The sequence below is a fragment of the Vitis vinifera genome, chromosome 16 (assembly GCF_030704535.1).
Source record: "Vitis vinifera cultivar Pinot Noir 40024 chromosome 16, ASM3070453v1".
Taxonomy (NCBI): Eukaryota; Viridiplantae; Streptophyta; class Magnoliopsida; order Vitales; family Vitaceae; genus Vitis; species Vitis vinifera.
This window is the reverse complement of record NC_081820.1, coordinates 22118305-22141646: the sequence shown is the minus strand read 5'-3', so window position 1 is coordinate 22141646 and position 23342 is coordinate 22118305. Positions and strand designations below refer to the sequence as shown.

Genomic DNA, 23342 nt, shown 5'->3' with positions numbered 1-23342 from the left:
TTATTTTCATCCTTTAGCTTACAACAATATATATATATATATATATATATATATATATATTTATTTATTTATTTATTTATTTTTATCAAAGAAATAGATGAATCCTTGTTTTTGATTAACCATTCCATTAAGTTGCTTAATCGGTTAAGGCCTTTCTATGGCTTTTGGGATCCTCAAGCTAGAAAGCTACAAATTAGAGAGTTTTAAAGTATTTATTGATAAGAAAACATCCACATTCAATTGAAAAACCGTTCTTTCTCTCATTAAAAGCTCTTCTTCAAGGTGCATTGATTTCTCACTTGCAATTCTTTTTGTCTACCTTCAAATCCATCCTAACTTCTACTTGCATTTTGAGCTTAACCTTAATCTACTAGGTTTGGAGTTTGTTAATCTTTTCTTACCTTCTCCTTGTGAGAGAAAAGTTTTCAAATAGGTTGAGTACTTGAAGAGTTTGTGAAGGTCAATTGGAACCTTAAAATCCAAATGTTAGAAGTATGAAGACTTTGGCTATAAAAGTCTTGAAGATACCCTCACTCAATTAGAAGTTTGACAAGAATGGATGTAGGCGGCTTATCGAGTCACTATAAAAAAGTTTGCATTTCTCTTTTTATTATTCTTGCTTTCTTCTTCATTTCTCATCCTTTTAGCTTTTGGTCGATTGTTTTGAAAAAACTTCTAACACCCAATTCAAATCCCCTTTTGGGTGATTTCTTCAATTTAATAAGTAGTTTTTTTTATTTATATAAAGACAACTATTTGGGAAAAGATTTTAACCTTGGATCTTTTATAGAGGAGAGAGTGATTTTTGGCAAATAGTTGTTTCCTTTATCATTTAAAGGAAGAATCCATTAGTTACATCAATATTCATTATGTTAACACAAAGGCTTTATGACTTTTATTGTTTTTCTTATTTAACATATCTTGGGTGCTTCCCTCTTTGGCTAAAGAAACACTATTGGGATGACATAAGTCTTTCATGGGTAAAAAAAAAGGAAAAAAAAAAGAGTGGTGAATTACTCTTTTATGTTTATTTTGGACAATTTGGAAGGAAAGAAACGGTAGATCATTAGAAAATCATAATGATCACTGAGATTTGCTAGGAATAAAGCAATGAAAGCAAAATGAGGAAACTAAGATGATGGTGCTTTAGCCCCATTACCATTGAAATGTTTATATAATTGGGACTTTGGAAGATCACAAGCTTTTCAAGGCAAAGGAAATCTCTTTCAGACATCAAACTATTGAATTACTAAAGAGAGATCTTCACAAGTCTTGAAAGTTTGTTTCCATGCGTTTGCCCCGTGGTCTAAATCCGGATATTTGAATGCTAGTCAAGACTTTCAAATTAATTGATTAACTTTATTATTCTCTTTGAGTGGCTGTTCGAATTTGGACATATGGAAAGGACTCTTAGATTTTTTCCTTTTTCTTTTTTTCTCTCACATGCATCAATGTCATTGATATGAAGACCCAACCATTGACCTAGCCTCATGCAACTTCCAGGAAAACACTTGAAAAGTCATTTTTGGTATCTATCTATGACTCCTATATGATGGAATGGATGAACAAAATTGGAGAAAAATCATTTTCCATGAAATTGCATATATTGGCAAACGTCGATTATACGACATTAAATTCTTGTATTTTGGATTTCAATTTCTTCCTTGACATAAGTCATCTTTATTGAGGCCTTGAGAAGTTTGTTTCCATGCCTTCACCATGGACTAAAAGTCCTTATATTTAATAAAAGTGAAGACTTTGGGTTCAATTCATTAACTTTAGACTAAGCTTGGATTTTGGAAAATTTGAAGGAAAATGAGAGGGAAAGAAAATAGTAAGGAAAAATTGTCATTCTATGTTAGAAAATCATTACTTTCAAGTGATCAATTATATGAACTCAAAAGACTGCCTACTTGTTTTAAATATTAATTGTATGACATTAAATTCTTGAATCTTGGATCTTAGTTTCTCCATTAGCATAAGTCATTTTTATGGACATTGTGGAAAATGTGTCCCCATGCGTTTACTTGGACTATAAGTCTTTGTGTTTGGATGATAGTGAAGATTTTGGAGTCAGTTGATCAACTTTAGGCTAAGTTTGGTTTTTGCAAAATTTGAAGGAGAATGACATAGAAAGAAAATGGAGAGGAAAATAAAAGGAAATCATTTTCAATGAAATAGTACATATTGGTAAACAGAAAAAAAACTGATTTTTGTGTTACCTCTGGAATTTTGACTGCAAAAAACATGAGCTTATAACCATAAAAAGGAGCCCTTGAGTTCTATTATATATATGCCTTTTCTTCTTTCAAGTACTCACACTCTCATTCTCGCTCTAGTTTGTAATTAAGCAACCACGAGAAACTCCAGACCCATCATTCTGTTTCCCTTGCTTTGCTTTCTCTCCTCCACCATCTCAATCTTATGTGACCCAAACACTTTGGTTTGCAATGAAAAAGAGAAGCATGCCCTTCTAAGATTCAAGAAAGCTCTCTCTGATCCTGGCAACCGGCTCTCGTCTTGGTCTGTCAATCAAGATTGTTGTAGATGGGAAGCAGTTCGCTGCAACAACGTTACAGGGCGAGTGGTTGAGCTCCATCTCGGTAATCCATATGACACGGATGATTATGAATTCTATAGCAAGTTCGAGTTGGGTGGTGAGATTAGCCCTGCTTTGCTTGAATTAGAATTTTTGAGTTACTTGAACTTGAGTTGGAATGATTTTGGAGGTAGTCCAATTCCAAGTTTCCTGGGTTCCATGGGAAGTTTGAGATATCTTGACCTCTCCTATGCTGGATTTGGTGGACTAGTCCCTCATCAGCTTGGAAATCTCTCGACTCTTCGTCACCTGGATCTGGGACGTAACTATGGGCTGTACGTTGAGAATCTTGGTTGGATTTCTCATCTTGTTTTTTTGAAGTACCTAGGCATGAATCGGGTCGACCTTCACAAGGAAGTCCATTGGCTTGAATCCGTGTCTATGTTCCCTTCTCTTTCAGAGCTGCACTTGTCCGATTGTGAACTTGATAGCAATATGACTTCATCTCTCGGGTATGACAATTTCACATCTCTCACATTTCTTGATCTTTCTGACAACAATTTCAATCAAGAAATACCAAATTGGTTGTTTAATCTCAGTTGTCTTGTGTCTCTAAGGCTATATCTCAATCAATTCAAGGGGCAAATTTCAGAGTCTTTAGGACAACTCAAATATCTAGAATATCTCGATGTTTCTTGGAATTCCTTTCATGGCCCTATTCCTGCATCCATAGGAAACTTATCATCCTTGATGTATTTGAGTCTTTATCATAATCCGTTGATTAATGGCACTCTTCCAATGAGTCTGGGGCTTCTATCCAATTTGGAGATATTAAATGTAGGATGGACTTCCTTAACAGGGACCATATCAGAAGCACATTTTACAGCACTCTCAAAATTGAAGCGCTTATGGATATCTGGGACATCTTTATCTTTCCATGTGAACTCCAGTTGGACTCCTCCATTCCAACTAGAGTTTCTGGGTGCGGATTCCTGTAAAATGGGTCCAAAATTTCCTGCGTGGCTACAGACACAAAAGTCTCTTGTCTATCTAGGCTTTTCCAGGTCTGGAATTGTGGACACAGCTCCAAACTGGTTATGGAAGTTCGCTTCATACATCCCTTGGATCAATCTCTCTAACAACCAGATATCTGGGGACTTATCCCAAGTTGTACTAAATAATACTGTCATTGATTTGAGTTCTAATTGCTTCTCAGGTCGGTTGCCACGTCTGTCTCCGAATGTTCGTATTTTGAATATTGCTAACAATTCATTCTCGGGACAGATTTCCCCTTTCATGTGCCAAAAGATGAATGGAACAAGTCAATTGGAGGCCCTTGACATATCAATTAATGCTTTATCAGGGGAACTTTCTGATTGTTGGATGCATTGGCAGTCTCTTACTCATGTAAGCCTGGGAAGCAACAATCTATCTGGTAAAATTCCTAATTCCATGGGTTCTTTGGTCGGACTTAAAGCATTGAGCTTGCACGACAATTCCTTCTATGGAGACATACCCTCATCACTAGAGAACTGCAAGGTTTTGGGGCTGATAAATCTAAGTAACAATAAATTTTCGGGGATTATACCCTGGTGGATTTTTGAGAGGACAACTCTAATTATTATCCACTTAAGATCCAATAAATTCATGGGCAAAATTCCTCCACAAATATGCCAACTTTCTTCTCTTATAGTGTTGGATCTTGCTGATAATAGTCTGTCAGGATCAATACCCAAGTGCTTGAATAATATCAGTGCTATGACTGGAGGACCTATCCATGGTATTGTGTATGGTGCTTTGGAAGCAGGTTATGATTTTGAACTTTACATGGAAAGTCTTGTTTTAGATATAAAGGGGAGGGAAGCAGAGTACGAAGAGATTCTTCAATATGTGAGGATGATTGACCTTTCAAGTAACAATTTATCTGGATCAATCCCAATTGAAATCTCAAGTCTTTTTAGACTGCAATTTCTAAACTTATCTCGAAATCATTTAATGGGGAGGATACCAGAGAAAATTGGGGTGATGGCATCATTAGAATCTCTAGATCTCTCGAGAAATCATCTTTCAGGTGAAATTCCTCAGAGCATGAGCAATTTAACATTTCTTGATGACCTGGACCTGTCATTCAACAACTTTTCTGGGAGAATTCCTTCAAGCACCCAGCTTCAAAGCTTCGATCCACTTTCTTTCTTTGGCAATCCTGAACTGTGTGGAGCCCCTCTTACGAAAAACTGCACAAAAGATGAAGAGACTCTAGGTCCCACTGCTGTAGAAGAAAACAGAGAATTTCCTGAAATCCCATGGTTTTACATCGGCATGGGATCAGGATTCATTGTGGGGTTTTGGGGAGTTTGTGGAGCTCTCTTTTTCAAGAGAGCATGGAGGCATGCTTATTTCCAGTTTCTTTATGAGATGAGAGACCGGGCCTATGTGGGTATAGCAATAAAATTGAAGTGGTTCCACCAAAAGCTGAGAAGATACCATGCTGGTAAGGAAAAGACACATGATTACCCTTCTGTGAAAATTTTTCAAATCATATATTGACATGTTTTCCAAATCTATTGCCTCTTACTTTTATTTTCAAATTCGTTTCAGGATGATCTCCAAGAGAGTGTATCATACTCACATGTTTCAACAACTTCAGTGGCATGGCCAAAGAGCACTATATATTCAAAGTGGTAGTATTAATTTCGCATTGCAGTAATTATATTTTGTGTTGAAGTTTCTATATATGTTATTGCTGTTGTGTTATGAAATTAATTAATAATCTCTTTTAGGCACTGTTGCCATGAAAATGAATTGAGTGTTGATGCATTTGTAGTCCCTTTTCTACAATTTTCATCGATTTTTTGGCAATATATCGATAAAAATCAATTTTTTTAATTTGTATTTCAAAAATCTGAAATAAGATTTGATGGACGGACCCAACAGCTTCTTCCACACAGCAGCTTACTCTTTAAAGCCCAGCCCAGCCCAGCCCTCCAGGCTCATTTAACCAGGACCTCATGAGGAATACTCATTTTCATTCTTGTTTGTGGCCGATGTGGGATTGCATCTCATTCTTAAAATGAAAATATGAACTGGACCAAAGGGAATTGATGCAGGACCCAGGCCAGCTATGCTGTTTGTATTAAGTTTACATGTGTTATATATATTTATACATTTATATTACAAACAAATATTATATAGGGGATTTATTAAATGTAAATGTCCTAAGTATATATATATATCTATATATATTATAAATTAATTAAAATACATCCAAATTGCATGAATCTCTATAAATAAATATTCTTCCTTCTAGCTCCGACCAGAAAAAGATTGCTTGCCAAGAGGAGAACAACCATTTATCATTGAAAGACCCTTTCTTTTCTTTCTAAGCCTTCTTGTAACTCCTCCGGAACCAGTCCAAAAATGGCTTCATCTTCTACTTCTAATCCTCATAGTTATGATGTGTTCTTGAGTTTCAGAGGTAAAGACACTCGCAAGAATTTTACTGACATCTTTATAACAGTTTGGTTGCATATGGAATTCACACCTTCAGAGATGATGAAGAAGTTGAGAAAGGAGAGGACATCAAATCGGGTCTGTCCAGAGCTATCCAAGGATCAAAGATTTTATTATTATTTTCTCAAAAAACTATGCTACCTCCAAGTGGTGTTTAAATTTATCATCCTTGTCCACATTATATCTTTATGGTAATCTATTAAATGGCGCTCTCCCAGAGAGCATGGGACTTCTCTCAAATTTGGAAGCTCTGGTTATAGGAAGAAACCCTTTGGCAGGAATTGTATCAGAAGTACATTTTATCAAACTCTCAAACTTGAAGTACTTAGAGATGTCTTGGACGTATCTAACATTCAGTGTGAGCTCAAATTGGATTCCTCCTTTTCAACTTCAATATATGAAGATGATTTCTTACAAGATGGGCCCTAAGTTTCCAGCATGGCTGCAAACACAAAGATCTCAAACTCAGGAATTGTGGACACTTCTCCTAGTATTAGAGAATTCATTGCAATAAATTTTCTTTATATTTTAAATTTTTGTAATTAGTTGTAATATCCTTGTAATTAGTTGTAATCCCCTAATTCTTGGATTGTTTCCTATTTTTGTGTTTTTGATAACTTACAACAATGCCCAATTTTGTGTACATAAATTCATTCTTAATTAATAGAAAAGTCAAGTTATTGTTTCTCAATAATCCTTTTTCTATTTCAACATGGTATCAGAGGCTTTTTTTTTTTTTTTTGGGCTTATTTTCTGCAACTAGTCTCCTCAATGGCTTTCGGTGCAACCCTCTCTTCCACCAATGATCCTATCACCATCCAAAACTTCCACCATCCTCAACATCCCCTCCTTACAATCAATTTGTCCAATATGGTGAATGATTAAGTTGTACTCATGACTTTTGGACTTTTTGGAATATCACTATTTGGATTTTTAATGTTTTAATCTCTTCACATCTTTAGTAAGAGGAAAGGGGATATAAATATTTTACTCCACTTTTTTCTTTTGACCATTTATGATGGAATTAAGTTTGATTTTTTTCTCAATGGACTTCAATGAACAAAAACATGGAAAAATTAATATCAATAAGCATCTAGCTAGACAAATATTTTGAGATTTGCTTTTAATATCATTCTACGAAAAATATTTCCTCAACTTCTAAAGTTTGTACGATATTATATAAAATATCAATAGCATGAGAATGTACTTTATACATAGAATAAATAAATTAAAATTGTTGGGGTATTTTACATTTATGTGAAGTTATGAATATGTCTTGTGATGGAAATCATTAATCAAATTAACTTATTTTGTATTGCACAAATTCCACTCAACATTACTTATTTTATTGGACAAATTGATTTGATAGATTTAATCACTTGCTGTTAACTTTGAAGACTCCTTAAATTTCAATTGGTCTTCCACTCAAGTGCAAATGACGACTTAAAAAGTCTCATTGGGTGTGAAATGGAAGACTTAAAAGTATTTTTGGAAGAGTTCATGGAAACTACTATATATTTATATTCCACAATGCCCAGCAACAAGTCTTAAAAAGAATCAAGTTTCTTCACTATAAAAGAGTAACTAAAACTTACTTTTAGGTGACGTAAAATTAATTTCTTTTTTCAGAAGATAGACGTAGGCATTATTGGACAAATATTACTTATTCTATGTCATAATAACAAAAATTCTAATGAGAACAATTGGGAATACCATAGTGAGAAATTAGAACTACCATAATTCATCATATAAAGCTCAATAGCTCTAATAGCAATGTTGTGGCAGTAGGACTCTGGTCTATCCGCATCGGTCTTATCCTCCAGACCAAGATAAGAGATGATGTGCAGGATTAATGAGAGTCTGTTGAAAGTTCATAAGAGATTATTTTATTGTAAATAAGAATGACAATGAGACGGGGTTTTTTGAGTACATGCCTCATCTCATCCCTAATGTTATGTGTTTGGGATAAAGATAAATACGTTTATGACGAATTTGAGAGATTTTTAAAAACTTAGGATGGGTTTGAGGCAGGTTCGGGTATGACTTTGTCCTACCTTGCCCTACCCCATCCCAATTATATATAAAGCTAAATAAAAAATTATTTTAATTCATTTTCTTTTTCATTTTTAACATATATGTAAAATATTACTTTTCATAAAAATAAATTATTAATACTTATACACTTTATTTATTTATAAATTATAATGATTTTTTAATAAAAATTATTTTTTAAAAAAAATTAATAAATAGATAGGACCGAGTATGGGAATTTCATATTCCTACACTGCCTCATTTAATTTTATTTATTTTTAGATGAGGATGATAATAGATAAAAATAAATGGGATGGGGTTGGAATGAGGGTAACCTGTCTGAAACCTACCTTATTGTCATCCCTAATTACAAACAAAGGTGTTTGCTTTGCATAAGGTTGAAATGATCAAGGAGAAAAAAGAGTAGAAGGAACACAATGATTGCTAATTTGGAGTTTATCATGATTGCTCGAGTAGAAATAGAGAGGAGGATTCAAATATAATAAGTTATGGCTCCTTTTATGCACTCAACACTATTCAAAAACATTATAAACATGTTACATAACTTATGTCACATGAATACATTGTAAACATTAAAAGAATTTGAGTAATAAAAAATATTAACAATTTTTTGAGAGAAAATTGATTAATATAATTTGCTTATGTTTTTTTTTTCTTATTTAATCAATTTTTTCGTACTAAATTTAAATTATAACTTGAATATAAGACATGTAATGTTTTTGCTTATTTAGCATTGTTGATTACTTTATAGTTCAATTTGTGCTTTCTCTTTGAGGCATTTTAATTATAATAGAGACTAGTGGAAACAATTGTGGTGATATTAGTTGCTCTTATTTATTTAATCTTTTTTATATTAAAACTCTATTATATTTGATATATACAATGTGAAATATTATTTGTTATTATTAAAAAGCTCTTATAACTTTTGCATAGTTGATAAGTCTTTGAGTTGAACACATGGATACTTGAGTCAACAAAATGATAAATTTTCTTTCCATCTTTTCCTTGTTTTATTGGAAAACTACTATTATTGAATTTTATTTTCTTAATTGAGGGTCTTGTATCTTTCTTTTTCTTTTATCATTGTTCACAAGGTTTTGATTGTGTATATTATAAGTAAATATATGTATATATTGGAACATACTCAATTTTGAGATATTACCTTTTTTTTACTCTCATCATAATTAATAAGGTTACATTAATGTATAACCCACAACTAAATTTCATACATACATACAAAAGAAGTCGTTTTCTCGATATAGGTGAGCTACTCTATCATTCTATGTGAAATATTTAAAAGAAAATTTTTTCTTTCGGTAATTTACATACGTACCAATCCGTGTGAAGCCTTTATTATGCCTTAAAATGGAAATCATGATTCAAAACAACTTATTTCAAGCTTCACTTCTCTACCCAACATAACTCGGTTTGATTGGACAAGTTTGAAAGATGTAACTCTATGACCCTTACTTTAAATACTTTTTAAACTTTCATTACTCTTTCCCCATGAGAAACCAAAGACTTAAAAATGCTTTTTAATTCTTCATGTGAAAGAAACAATTCTTCAAAGTTTGAGGGCATTTTGAGAAGACTTCATGGGAAAACATTATTTGAAGTAACAATTCTTCATGTGAAAAGAAAATTTTTTTCTTTTGGTAATTTACATACGTACCAATTCATGTGAAACCTTTATTATACCTTAAAATGGAAATCATGATTCAAAACAACTTATTTCATGATTCACTTCTTTACCCAACATAACTCAATATGACTGACAAGTTTGAAAGATGTAATTCTATGACCCTTACATGAAAGACTTTTAAACTTTCATTACTCTTTCCCCATGTGAAACCAAAGACTTAAAAATACTTTTAAATTCTTCATGTGAAAGAAGCAATTCTTCAAAGTCTAAAAGCATTTTGAGAAGACTTCACGTGAAAACATTATTTGAAGCAACCATTCTTCAAGTGAAAAGAAAATTTTTTCTTTTGGTAATTTACGTAAATACTAATTCATGTGAAGCCTTTATTATACCTTAAAATGGAAATCATGATTCAAAACAACTTATTTCATGCTTCACTTCTTTAAACATAACTTAGTATGATTGGACAAGTTTGAAAGATGTAATTATATGGCCCTTACTTTAAAGACTTTTAAACTTTCATTGCTTTTTCCCCATGTGAAACCAAGGACTTAAAAATACTTTTTAATTCTTCATGTGAAAGAAACAATTCTTCAAAGTCTAAAAGCATTTTGAGAAGACTTCATGTGAAAACATTATTTGAAGCAACAATTCTTCATGTGAAAAGAAAATTTTTTCTTTTGGTAATTTACATACATACTAATTCATGTGAAGACTTTGTTATACCTTAAAATGGAAATCATGATTCAAAACAACTTATTTCATGCTTCACTTCTTTACCCAACATAACTCGGTATGATTGGACAAGTTTGAAATATGTAACTCTATGACCCTTACTTTAAAGACTTTTTAAACTTTCATTGTTCTTTCCCCATGTGAAACCAAAGACTTAAAACTACTTTTTAATTCTTCATGTGAAAGAAACAATTCTTCAAAGTCTAAAAACATTTTGAGAAGACTTCATGCGAAAACATTATTTGAAGCAATAATTCTTCAAAGTCTTGAAAAGAAACTAATTCTTGATTATAGAAAGATAACTAAAACCAAATGCTTAAAATTGAATTTTTTTTTTCAAAATACACACCTTATTGGACTAATATTATTTATTTTAAGTCATAATAACAAAAAGTACTAACTCAAGAGATAAAATTAGATATTAAAGACTCATTTTTAATATCTTTAAGAACTTTCCTATATTTTCCCTTCCATTAATATTTTTCCTTGATGAACACGTATCATATGGAATATATAGAAGTTTCCTAGCAATTAATAAAAACAACCACCTTTGGAATTAATGGTTTTACCTTTGGAAAATTGGTTGGCTGCTCAAAATATGCTGCCTGGTACGTCAGTAGAAGAGGTGGTGGTTTTTTGTAAAGTATCATTTGATAAAAATAGTATATATATTTGTAAGAAATAAACTAGGATAAATAGATTAATATTTGAATCAAGAAGAGGATGCCTAACATGGAAAAAAAAAAACCTTGCTTCTATAATTAATCTTCGATCAAATAGATTGATATTTGTATTGGTATATTTTAATGATGTTATATGATAAGAAATTAATGTCTAAGCAAATATTTAAGGTTCTTTTTACTAAAATGCATATAATAATTTTCGAACTTATGAACCCAAACTGAAAAAGACTTATTATAATTTTAGGCAAACTCCCAGAGCTTAGGACCAAAGATAAAAATTGAGCCTTTCCAATAATATGTGAGTCTAGATTTGGTAAATATATTTAATAAAATAACTTCATATTACAACTTAAAATTTAAAATGATAATATATAAGTAATTTTATTTTTCTAAAATAATAGATTATGAGAAGAAAAATAAATTAAAATTGAGCCTTTCAAATAATAGATTTGGCTAGATTTAATAATAGATTTAAGTTTAATTTTGATCTTATAACCATGAAATATAAAAAATGAAATAGAACGTTAAATCTCTTTTCTTAGTGATAGAAAATTGGAGGAAAATTAAAATATTAAAAAGTAGCAAAAATTTTAGATATTTTAAAACTTTTATTTATTTTTTTAGTAACATGAAAAAGTGAAGAAAATAATTATTAAATTTTAATCTTATCTTATGTGTTCCTAAATTTTATTTTTCTTTCAAAATCATATCCATTAAAATGCCCAAATGTCTCAAAATCATTTAGCCTCTTAAACATGAGCCTGGCTCAATGACTTCAAGGAATAATGGTTTGGAGGGAAAAATCCATCATTCTTTGAATTTGGAATTAATATATAAAAAAATTAATCTTGCTAAGTTGAAACAATTTATTCGTTTAAAAAATATGCAGAATAAAAAGAAGCATATATATATATATATATATATATATATATAATCCTAAAATTGAGGTAATAAAATTTCATGATTGTGCATGATTGTGAGCTTTTCCAATAGAACTAAAAAGACAAAAAAATATATATAGCATATGAAGAGAAATCAACACTACCTTGACAAAATGTAATGCTAAAGTCACAATGCTAGTGCATGCCAAAATTTTAATAGTAGCCAATACCATCACACACTATACATCATAAATACAATGTGAGATTTAAATATAAACAAGTTGAATAAATAAGAAAAAATCACATTAACTAATTTTCTCCTAAAAATTATTTTATTCAAAACTGTTTAGAGTATTGAAATATTTATGAATATAATTTTGATTATTAAAATATTTATTAACATAAGAAAATTTAAATTAAATTCTTAAATTGGTTTAGGATCTAAAATATTTTAATTATTTTTTGTGACTTAATTTTAATACATATTTAAAGATTTTGAGTCTCTAGATATGATGAAGCTATCTTTAATAATTTAGGTGGATTGAGTTATAATTTGTTCCTTTTAATTCTTTTTACCCTGTGCTTATAGTTTATAATTAAAAAAAAAACCTTAAATAATAATTGACAATATATTTTTCCTTGTAGTACCTTTTGTTATTGTGACTTAAAATAAATAATATTGGTCCTATAAAGCATGCCTTGTGGAAGAAGAAATTAACTTTGTATTATCTAAAAGTTGGTTTTGGTTATCTTTTTGTATTAAAAAATTTTGATTCCTTCCAAGAAAGTGAAGAATTGTTGTTAGGTATATTTGATGGATGGTTTCTATCACGAGGCATATTAATGGCTTCACATAAATCAATACATATGTAAAATACCCTAAATATTTAATTTCTTTATACTTTGTATAAAGTATATTCTCATGACATTAACTACTGATATTCTATAGAATAGTGAAGGTATTAAAGATAAGTCTCAAAATATTTTGAGATATTTTGACTTATTATAACTTTTAAGTCTCAAAAGGTAGAGATTTTTTTATTTATTTTTAATTATATTTTTATCCTTATTCTTTTGTCTGAGCCCAAAGAGTAGTACTAATGTGGGTTTATGTTAAAGGCCACATATAACATAGATTCAAATTTCTATCCAATCTTATGGTTTTGGCCCATGTCCATCTCATATTGGCAAAATTACACTTAGGTGGTGTTTGTTTTTTGGCTTATTAGAAAAAGTCAAATATTTTGGTTTTTTCTATTCAGCTAAAAGTGACTTGTTGATACTATCCAACATAGCTAAAGTGAGCTTATTATCATTAAGTTTAGTTTAATGATTTTGGTTGATGTCAATAAGTTACTTTTAACTGAATAGAAAAAGCCAAAATATTTGACTTTTTCTATTCAGCCAAAAAAACAAACACCACCTTAATATTCTATTTCCAATGTCCACTAGGCCAATTCATCCTTCTCTCTTTTAGGCCTTGCTCCATTTTAGGCCATATTCCAACCATATGATTTAAAGATATTTTTTTATTTTATAAATTTTAAAAAATTATTTGAGGATTTAAAAAAAAAAAAAAAAAACCAATCACTGAAAAACTTATAAACTAAACCAAGTCCAAAATGACTTTAGTATTTTGTTATGAACATAACCACTCTTTATAAATTTATTGGTAAATAAATAGACTTCAAAATAATAAGTTTAGTAATTTCTAAAAGTGAGTCATGATTGAACCATCCCTCTTTACAGTAAAACTATTTAAATATATATTATCTTACTAGACAAATAGATGAATAAGATTTAATACTTTATAATTTTTTTAATAAATTTACTATTTTTTTAAAAATAATTTGGAATTATAAAACTAATCCAATTAATTAAACACCAAATAAAAACTAATTCCAAATACTATAACTATAATTGAGTATTAAAATATTAAAATTAAAATTAATTGTTTTTATTTTAAATTATTATTATTTATTTTTTTTAAATCAATTATATTTTGATAAAGATGTTAATATGCATATGTTATAATATACTCTAAAATAGTATCATTTTTAATAATAAAAAAAATATGATTTATTATTATTTTAATATACTATTATTACCCATATTTTACTAAAAATATTTTTTATTTGTGTTTTACTAAAAAATATTTATCTTTTATTTATTTAATTTAAAAATTATTTTATTAAGGCTTAATTTAATTTTAATTAATTTTATACATAAATTGAAATTACAATTTTATTTTCTATAAAATAACAGTAAAAATTTTATTTTTAAATTAATTAAATTCTTTGTCTAAATGATTGACTTTTGTATACGTGAAAAACTTATTTATATATTAAAAATTAAAATCATTTTTTATTTTATATTATTATTATTTATTTTTTTTAAAATCAATTATATCTTTATAAAGATGTTAGTATGCATATGTTATAATATATGCTAAAATAGTATCATTTTTAATAAAAATATAATTTATTTTTTAATTATACTATTATTATTCATATTTTACTAAAAAAAAAAATTGTTCTTTATATTTTACTAAAAAAAATATTTATCTTTTAATTTATTTAATTAAAAATTATTTCTAGGTGTTGTGGTTCCAAACCTTAGCTCAAAAATAATTTGACAGGTTGTGTTATAATGGCTTACAATTTATTTTTGCATTCTGCTTTGGTACAGTCAAGGAAGACTGGCCCTCAAAGTTCAGGTTCAAGAAGCACTTAAATGGTATTCAAGTGAGTCTCATGTTGTCCTTCTCATTTCTTTGGTGATTAATTTGTTTGTTACAATTTTTTTTGAGAAGGGATTTTATGGTGATAAATAAACATGTCTACTTATGGTAATTCATTTTTTAGAAAGGAGTTTATTGGAATTATATTAAACTAAAATCTATTTTTAACTATTTATGTAAAAATTTAATTTCTTTAAAATTAAATTCCTTTATTTTAGATATTTAATATAGTAAAATAAGAATCAAAATAAACTTTCATTCATTTATAAGAACCATAAATAGTAATTTAAAGCTAATATATATATATATTTTAAAAATATTTTTGACAAAAAAAATTAAAGTTTTTTGTCATTGTTAATTAAGTACCCATTCTTAAAAAGTTTTATCAAATATTTAAAGTGATGCAATTCATTTTCTTTGGTGCACTTGGTTTATTTTAAACTATTTATGTTTGAAAGGCATGGTGTAACAATTTGAAAGACATGGTGAATTACACTTGGACTGGAGTTTTCTCTTTGCCTCTGCTTTTATCAAGTTAAACTTGTTCCCAATGGGTACACTATAAAAGGAGAAATGCGTATTTTATTGACTAATTTTAATAGGCAGAAAGATAAAATGATGTCATTAGGTTGCCCATGTTTCTCTCTTGTGTGCTGTAAGTCTACCCTTCTTGAATTGAATCATTTTCTTTGAAGAACGTGTTGGGTGCACCATGTTTCTCTCCACATAAATTTAAAGAAATTTCATAGCATTTTCTTTTATAAGGGTCACCTTTTTTTAAGTGAAACACAATACATGTGTATTAATTATGACCTTTCTTGCTTTAATTGCTTTAATTGCTTTAACTTAGGTGGTGTTTGTTTTTTTACTTGATTCTAAATAGAACCTTAATGCTTAATAGTGTTAAATATTAGGTTGTTTGTTTTTATAGTATTTTATTTCTATTAAGTATTAAAAAGTAAAAAAAATCAATATCTTATTTTTTCTATTTAGAAAAAACCACATATTTTGGCTTTTTCTATTTAGTAAAAAGTTTATAATAAGTCATGAAAAAGTAAAAAAACAAACAACCTAAATTCTAAAATTAAATAGCTTTCAGCAAAAAGCCAAAAAAACAAACACCACCTTAGTTTTTGTAATAGATTTTTTGAATTAAAACTATGATTTGAATTCTAAAACTTTAAGAGAAAATAGGGACTTAGCTTCAAAAGATATAACATATGAGATTGCTACTCACTAGGGATGTATTTATGGTTAACAAAAATAAAGAACTGTTTGGTTGATTAGCAATAATTTAAAATAATCTTAAAATGGAAAAAATATGAATATATTATCATTTTTTTCACATTACCCTGTAATTAATATGGTTAGTATAAAATGTATAATAATTAATTAATGTCGTATCTAATTAAACTAAAAAATGAGAGTAACGAAATCTATTTGTGCTTTTACTAGGATTTTTGTATGTTTTAAAATTCTCCTAATCATGAATAAGATTAAACTTGACATGATTTATTTGTTTTTAAGTAGTGAAATTTCCTATTTACATGTCTTTGTTTTTTTTTTTTTGTAGAAAAGAAGAAACTCTTGTTTAGTAGTTAATAAAGTTTTGTTTTATATTTGAGTTGTTTTTGGGACATTTAGGAATGACTTTATTGATTTTAATTTAAACTTTAACAATAATTAATTAATTGAATATTTTAAATATTTAGTTTCATGATCGTGAGTGGGGCAATCATGCATGATTGCATCCATAGAAGTGATTTGAAGATGCAAGTATGTGTCAACACTTTCTAGCTATATTTGTATGCATGCATATACTCAAGGACTTGGTATGGAAGGTTATATTTAGGGTTATGAGACTTGCAAAAGGTAATTGTGTTTTTTCTAATATTTCAATTTAGTATAAATATTTGTAATTTCATATCTATTTGATTCTTCTATCATTGCAGTTGTGGAATGCCTTAGGTAGGAGACAAAATGAAAGAATATTTGAGAAATTGAGCCTTTTATGAGTTTATTACTTTGCAAAAAAGATAATTTTGCTATTTCTTTCTTTTGAGTTAACAGTTCATATTTTATTTTATGACCCACCAAGCTTTTCCCTCCTTCTCCTCTGCCACCACCTGTCCTTCTTTATACTTCCCTACAAATTCAAAATTTATTACATTACATTGTTAGAGTTTTAAAGTCTGTAATTATGAAAATGCATGTATATTGTATCTTTCCTATTTTTACTATATATATTATTTAGTTAGTAATTTTGTTATGTCCTTACTAATTAAATGTAACTTCCTTGGGTCTTATTGATTTCAAGACAACTTCGGACTTCATCAAATTTAGATTTGGATTATTTAGACTTGTAAAATTTAAGGTAGGTACGTATTTATGGTTGGTAAAGTTTTTCCTAATACAAGAAATTAGGAAGAGTATCTATTTATTTCACAAATAAATCTATACTTCTACTTTTTTTAATACATAGTCATGTGTAGGTCTTAAAAAAAAAAAACAAAAAAACTCACATATTCTTATGTGGTTGATTCTTCATTTTTTTCTAATTTTACTCCTCTTACCTAAAGATAATTAACTCCATAATTTTGTAGTGCAAACTTGTAAACAACCACTCAATAATAATGTTTCAAGTGTGATTCATATTTAAATTGACTATGTCTTTTTCTTCAAACTGGTTTTCCTATATGACAATTTAATATGGCTCTTGCAATTGTTAAATAATCCAAGTTGTTAGAGTTTCTCTTCTATGGAGTTTCTTCATATCTTGGCTTGAATTATTCCTAGAACTATTCATTTGATATTTTCTTTGTATATTTGAAATTTTCATGTTTACTACATTGGTTGAACATTTATTTTAGGTTAATTGTTTATATCATTTTTCATTTATTCTATTTGTTTTGAAGTATCATGATTTGTGATTTTTAACATTTCGATGTTATATCATATTTGGAAATATATTGCTCTTGAAGATTTTTTATTTTTTTATTATTGATGAAACATTTTGTATAATTTTATTATAAAGTTTCTATGCACAACTAGTGAGAGATATCTTATCCTCATGTGATAATTAGCTCTAAATATTTTTCTCAGACTCATGTTCATTTTCTCAAAATTTTCTACATTTCGTTTGACGTCGGTTCCAAATTTTTTTCCTCAATATTTTGTATGGATTATAGTTTTAATTATACTTATTGGTTGTTGCAAGTATAATTTAGAGATTTTCTATCCTTCATATCTTTGTTTGTAGGTTGCAAAGGAAACTGGAAAAAGTCGATGCCAAAACCCATGAAGATTATATCAATCAATGAACTCATTAGGCAATTAAATTAGGTTTTTGTAGATTATGGTTTATCGATCTTAATAGTTATTACACTAATGTTTGTTCTTTTCTAAAGGAATAAAAAAATTTTGTTGTAAATATTTGGATATAATTAACAAATTTATATGTAATTGTTTTTCCTAAGTAGTTACATTAATTGTTCAACTAGATTGTTGTACATCAATACCTGAAGATATTTTAATTAGCAACCTTCAATTTAATTTTATAGCTTATAATTTTTTCTTTTATTTAATTATATAGGAAATCCATTATTTTAATAACAAGATATAATTATTATTTTTAATTGCAAATGCATCAAATATGACACTTCTAGGAGTGTCATTGATAAGAAAAAAAATCAAAGATGATGCTTTTAAAAGTGTCAAGATTAGTAATTTTATATAAAAAAAATGTTCAAAGATAATGTTTTTATGAGTGTCATTGTTAACAGTATTCAAATATGACACTTGTTTGAGCGTCATTGAATGCATTAATCAAAGATGACACTTACTAGAAGTGTCATTGTTCACTAACACATATAATGACAGGTTATAAGATGACGCTTTAGAGAAGCGCCATCTTTTCTGTTGTTTTCCTTTTTTTCTTGTAGTGTTTAATAAAAGTGAAGACTTGGGTTCAATTTATTAACTTTAGACTAAGTTTGGATTTTGGAAAGTTTGAAGGAAAATGGGAGGGAAAGAAAATAGTAAGGAAAAATTGTCGTTCTATGTTAGGAAACCATAGCTTTCAAGTCTCAAAAGGCTGCCTACTTGTTTTAAACATTGATTGTATGACATTAAATTCTTGAATTTTCGATCCTAGTTTCTCTTATAGCATAAGTCATTTTTATGGAGGTTGTGGAAAATTTGTCCCCATGTGTTTACTTGGACTATAAGTCTTTGTTTACTTGGACTATTGGATTATAAGTCTTTGTGTTTACTTGGACTATTGATCAACTTTAGGCTAAGTTTGGTTTTTGCAAAATTTGAAGGAGAATGAGATAGAAAGAAAATGGAGAGGAAAATAGAAGGAAAGAAAATGTCAATATATAAATATTTTTTAACATTTATATCACAGAGAATGCAGAAAATGCATCAAAGTAATTGATAAGAAAACCCAGCCATTGACACAATGTCTTGCAACTTGGAGGCAAAACACTTTAAAAAGTACATATTGGATTAACAAAATATGGAAAATCATTTTCAATGAAATAGTACATATTGGTAAACAGAAAAAAACTGATTTTTTTTGTGTTTCCTCTGGAATTTTGACTGCAGAAAACATGAGCTTGTAACCATAAAAAGGAGCCCTTGAGTTCTATTATATATATATGCCTTTTCTTCTTTGAAGTACTCACACTCTCATTCTCGCTCTAGTTTGTAATTAAGCAACCATGAGAAACTCCAGACCCATCATTCTGTTTCCCTTGCTTTGCTTTCTCTCCTCCACCATCTCAATCTTATGTGACCCAAACACTTTGGTTTGCAATGAAAAAGAGAAGCATGCCCTTCTAAGATTCAAGAAAGCTCTCTCTGATCCTGGCAACCGGCTCTCGTCTTGGTCTGTCAATCAAGATTGTTGTAGATGGGAAGCAGTTCGCTGCAACAACGTTACAGGGCGAGTGGTTGAGCTCCATCTCGGTAATCCATATGACACGGATGATTATGAATTCTATAGCAAGTTCGAGTTGGGTGGTGAGATTAGCCCTGCTTTGCTTGAATTAGAATTTTTGAGTTACTTGAACTTGAGTTGGAATGATTTTGGAGGTAGTCCAATTCCAAGTTTCCTGGGTTCCATGGGAAGTTTGAGATATCTTGACCTCTCCTATGCTGGATTTGGTGGACTAGTCCCTCATCAGCTTGGAAATCTCTCGACTCTTCGTCACCTGGATCTGGGACGTAACTATGGGCTGTACGTTGAGAATCTTGGTTGGATTTCTCATCTTGTTTTTTTGAAGTACCTAGGCATGAATCGGGTCGACCTTCACAAGGAAGTCCATTGGCTTGAATCCGTGTCTATGTTCCCTTCTCTTTCAGAGCTGCACTTGTCCGATTGTGAACTTGATAGCAATATGACTTCATCTCTCGGGTATGACAATTTCACATCTCTCACATTTCTTGATCTTTCTGACAACAATTTCAATCAAGAAATACCAAATTGGTTGTTTAATCTCAGTTGTCTTGTGTCTCTAAGGCTATATCTCAATCAATTCAAGGGGCAAATTTCAGAGTCTTTAGGACAACTCAAATATCTAGAATATCTCGATGTTTCTTGGAATTCCTTTCATGGCCCTATTCCTGCATCCATAGGAAACTTATCATCCTTGATGTATTTGAGTCTTTATCATAATCCGTTGATTAATGGCACTCTTCCAATGAGTCTGGGGCTTCTATCCAATTTGGAGATATTAAATGTAGGATGGACTTCCTTAACAGGGACCGTATCAGAAGCACATTTTACAGCACTCTCAAAATTGAAGCGCTTATGGATATCTGGGACATCTTTATCTTTCCATGTGAACTCCAGTTGGACTCCTCCATTCCAACTAGAGTTTCTGGGTGCGGATTCCTGTAAAATGGGTCCAAAATTTCCTGCGTGGCTACAGACACAAAAGTCTCTTGTCTATCTAGGCTTTTCCAGGTCTGGAATTGTGGACACAGCTCCAAACTGGTTATGGAAGTTCGCTTCATACATCCCTTGGATCAATCTCTCTAACAACCAGATATCTGGGGACTTATCCCAAGTTGTACTAAATAATACTGTCATTGATTTGAGTTCTAATTGCTTCTCAGGTCGGTTGCCACGTCTGTCTCCGAATGTTCGTATTTTGAATATTGCTAACAATTCATTCTCGGGACAGATTTCCCCTTTCATGTGCCAAAAGATGAATGGAACAAGTCAATTGGAGGCCCTTGACATATCAATTAATGCTTTATCAGGGGAACTTTCTGATTGTTGGATGCATTGGCAGTCTCTTACTCATGTAAGCCTGGGAAGCAACAATCTATCTGGTAAAATTCCTAATTCCATGGGTTCTTTGGTCGGACTTAAAGCATTGAGCTTGCACGACAATTCCTTCTATGGAGACATACCCTCATCACTAGAGAACTGCAAGGTTTTGGGGCTGATAAATCTAAGTAACAATAAATTTTCGGGGATTATACCCTGGTGGATTTTTGAGAGGACAACTCTAATTATTATCCACTTAAGATCCAATAAATTCATGGGCAAAATTCCTCCACAAATATGCCAACTTTCTTCTCTTATAGTGTTGGATCTTGCTGATAATAGTCTGTCAGGATCAATACCCAAGTGCTTGAATAATATCAGTGCAATGGCTGCAGGACCTATCCGGGATATTCGGTATGATGCTTTGGAAGTAAATTATGGTTATTCTAATTATGATAATTACATGGAAAGTCTTGTTTTAGATATAAAGGGGAGGGTAGCAGAGTACAAAGAGATTCTTCAATATGTAAGGATGATTGACCTTTCAAGTAACAATTTATCTGGATCAATCCCAATTGAAATCTCAAGTCTTTTTGGACTGCAATTTCTAAACTTATCTCGAAATCATTTAATGGGGAGGATACCAGAGAAAATTGGGGTGATGGCATCATTAGAATCTCTAGATCTCTCGAGAAATCATCTTTCAGGTGAAATTCCTCAGAGCATGAGCAATTTAACATTTCTTGATCACCTGGACCTGTCATTCAACAGCTTTTCTGGGAGAATTCCTTCAAGCACCCAGCTTCAAAGCTTCGATCCACTTTCTTTCTTTGGCAATCCTGAACTGTGTGGAGCCCCTCTTACGAAAAACTGCACAAAAGATGAAGAGACTCTAAATCCCACTGCTGTAGAAGAAAACAGAGAAATTCCAGAAATCCCATGGTTTTACATCGGCATGGGATCAGGATTCATTGTGGGGTTTTGGGGAGTTTGTGGAGCTCTCTTTTTCAAGAGAGCATGGAGGCATGCTTATTTCCAGTTTCTTTATGACATGAGAGACCAGGCCTATGTGGGTATAGCAATAAAATTGAAGTGGTTCCACCAAAAGCTGAGAAGATACCATGCTGGTAAGGAAAAGACACATGATTACCCTTCTGTGAAAATTTTTCAAATCATATATTGACATGTTTTCCAAATCTATTGCCTCTTACTCTTATTTTCAAATTCGTTTCAGGATGATCCGCAAGGGAGTGTATCATACTCACATGTTTCAACAACTTCGATGGCATGGCCAAGAGCACTATATATTCAAAGTGGTAGTCTTAATGTCGCGTTGTAGTAATTATCTTTTGTGTTGTAGTTTCTATATATGTTATTGTTGTTGTGTTATGATATTAATTAGTAATATCTTTTAGGCACTGATGCCATGAAAATGAATCCAGTGTTGATGCATTTGTAGTCCCTTTTTTACAATCTTTTGTATATATAAGTATGTAGTTATAACACACCCGAATTTTCGACCGTGTCCGATGCATCTTTATACTCACATATTTTTCACCGATTTTTCGGCAATCTATCAATAAAAAACCGATTTTTTTAATTTGTATTTCAAAAATCTGAAATAGAATTTAATGGACGGGCCCAACAGCTTCTTGCACACAACATCTTACTCTTTAAAGCCCAACCTAGCCCTCGAGGCGCATTTAACCGGAACCTCATGAGGCAATACTCATTTTCATTCTTGTTTGTCGATGTGGGATTGCATCTCACTCTCAAAATGAAAATATGAACTGGACCAAAGGGAATTGATCCAGGACCCAGGCCAGCTATGCTGTTTGTATTAAGTTTACATGTGTTATATATATATTTATACATCTATAGAGGATTCGTAATGTAAATGTCCTAAGTATAAATATATATATATATATATATATATATATATATATATATATATATATATTATAAATTAATTAGCAGTTGGGACTAAAGGAAGAGACAATTGCCATTGTTTACATCTCCAATGTAGCCATCATAAGAAAAAGCAAAAAAGAGGCAAGAGAGAAAAGGTCCAAATGAAAAGCCAATTCACCACCCAAAAGAAATGCCCCCAAGTTGAAATTATTTAATATTAATTCCACGTGGCACAAACCTCAAACACATCACACTCATTTTGCCCTTCATACTTGAAACCGTGTGGGCCCATTGCCCTCTTTTAAAAGACATGAAAATGGGAGTTTGCTCATTTTAATAACTGAAATAATATATTTAATAATTAGAAAA

The 23342-nt window shown here is 30.4% G+C and overlaps 2 protein-coding genes across 2 annotated transcripts; both read left to right on the top strand.

Moving 5' to 3' along the window:
- The first annotated feature begins 2212 nt into the window (after positions 1-2212).
- LOC132252670 (receptor-like protein EIX2) lies at positions 2213-5337 on the top strand. The gene is made up of 2 exons (XM_059733548.1): positions 2213-5030; positions 5138-5337. The coding sequence occupies exons 1-2, from the start codon at positions 2759-2761 to the stop codon at positions 5140-5142; spliced, it is 2277 nt and encodes a 758-aa protein (XP_059589531.1). The 5' UTR covers positions 2213-2758; the 3' UTR covers positions 5143-5337.
- A 14103-nt stretch (positions 5338-19440) lies between these two features.
- Positions 19441-22495, top strand: LOC100853300 (receptor-like protein EIX2). Its single transcript, XM_059733547.1, has 2 exons — positions 19441-22189; positions 22297-22495. The coding sequence occupies exons 1-2, from the start codon at positions 19507-19509 to the stop codon at positions 22299-22301; spliced, it is 2688 nt and encodes an 895-aa protein (XP_059589530.1). The 5' UTR covers positions 19441-19506; the 3' UTR covers positions 22302-22495.
- Positions 22496-23342: the final 847 nt, after the last annotated feature.

Excerpts from the sequence above, each read along its gene's own strand:
- LOC132252670 (XM_059733548.1), top strand. The coding sequence starts at position 2,759 with ATGGGAAGTTTGAGATATCTTGACCTCTCCTATGCTGGATTTGGTGGA.
- LOC100853300 (XM_059733547.1), top strand. The coding sequence starts at position 19,507 with ATGAGAAACTCCAGACCCATCATTCTGTTTCCCTTGCTTTGCTTTCTC.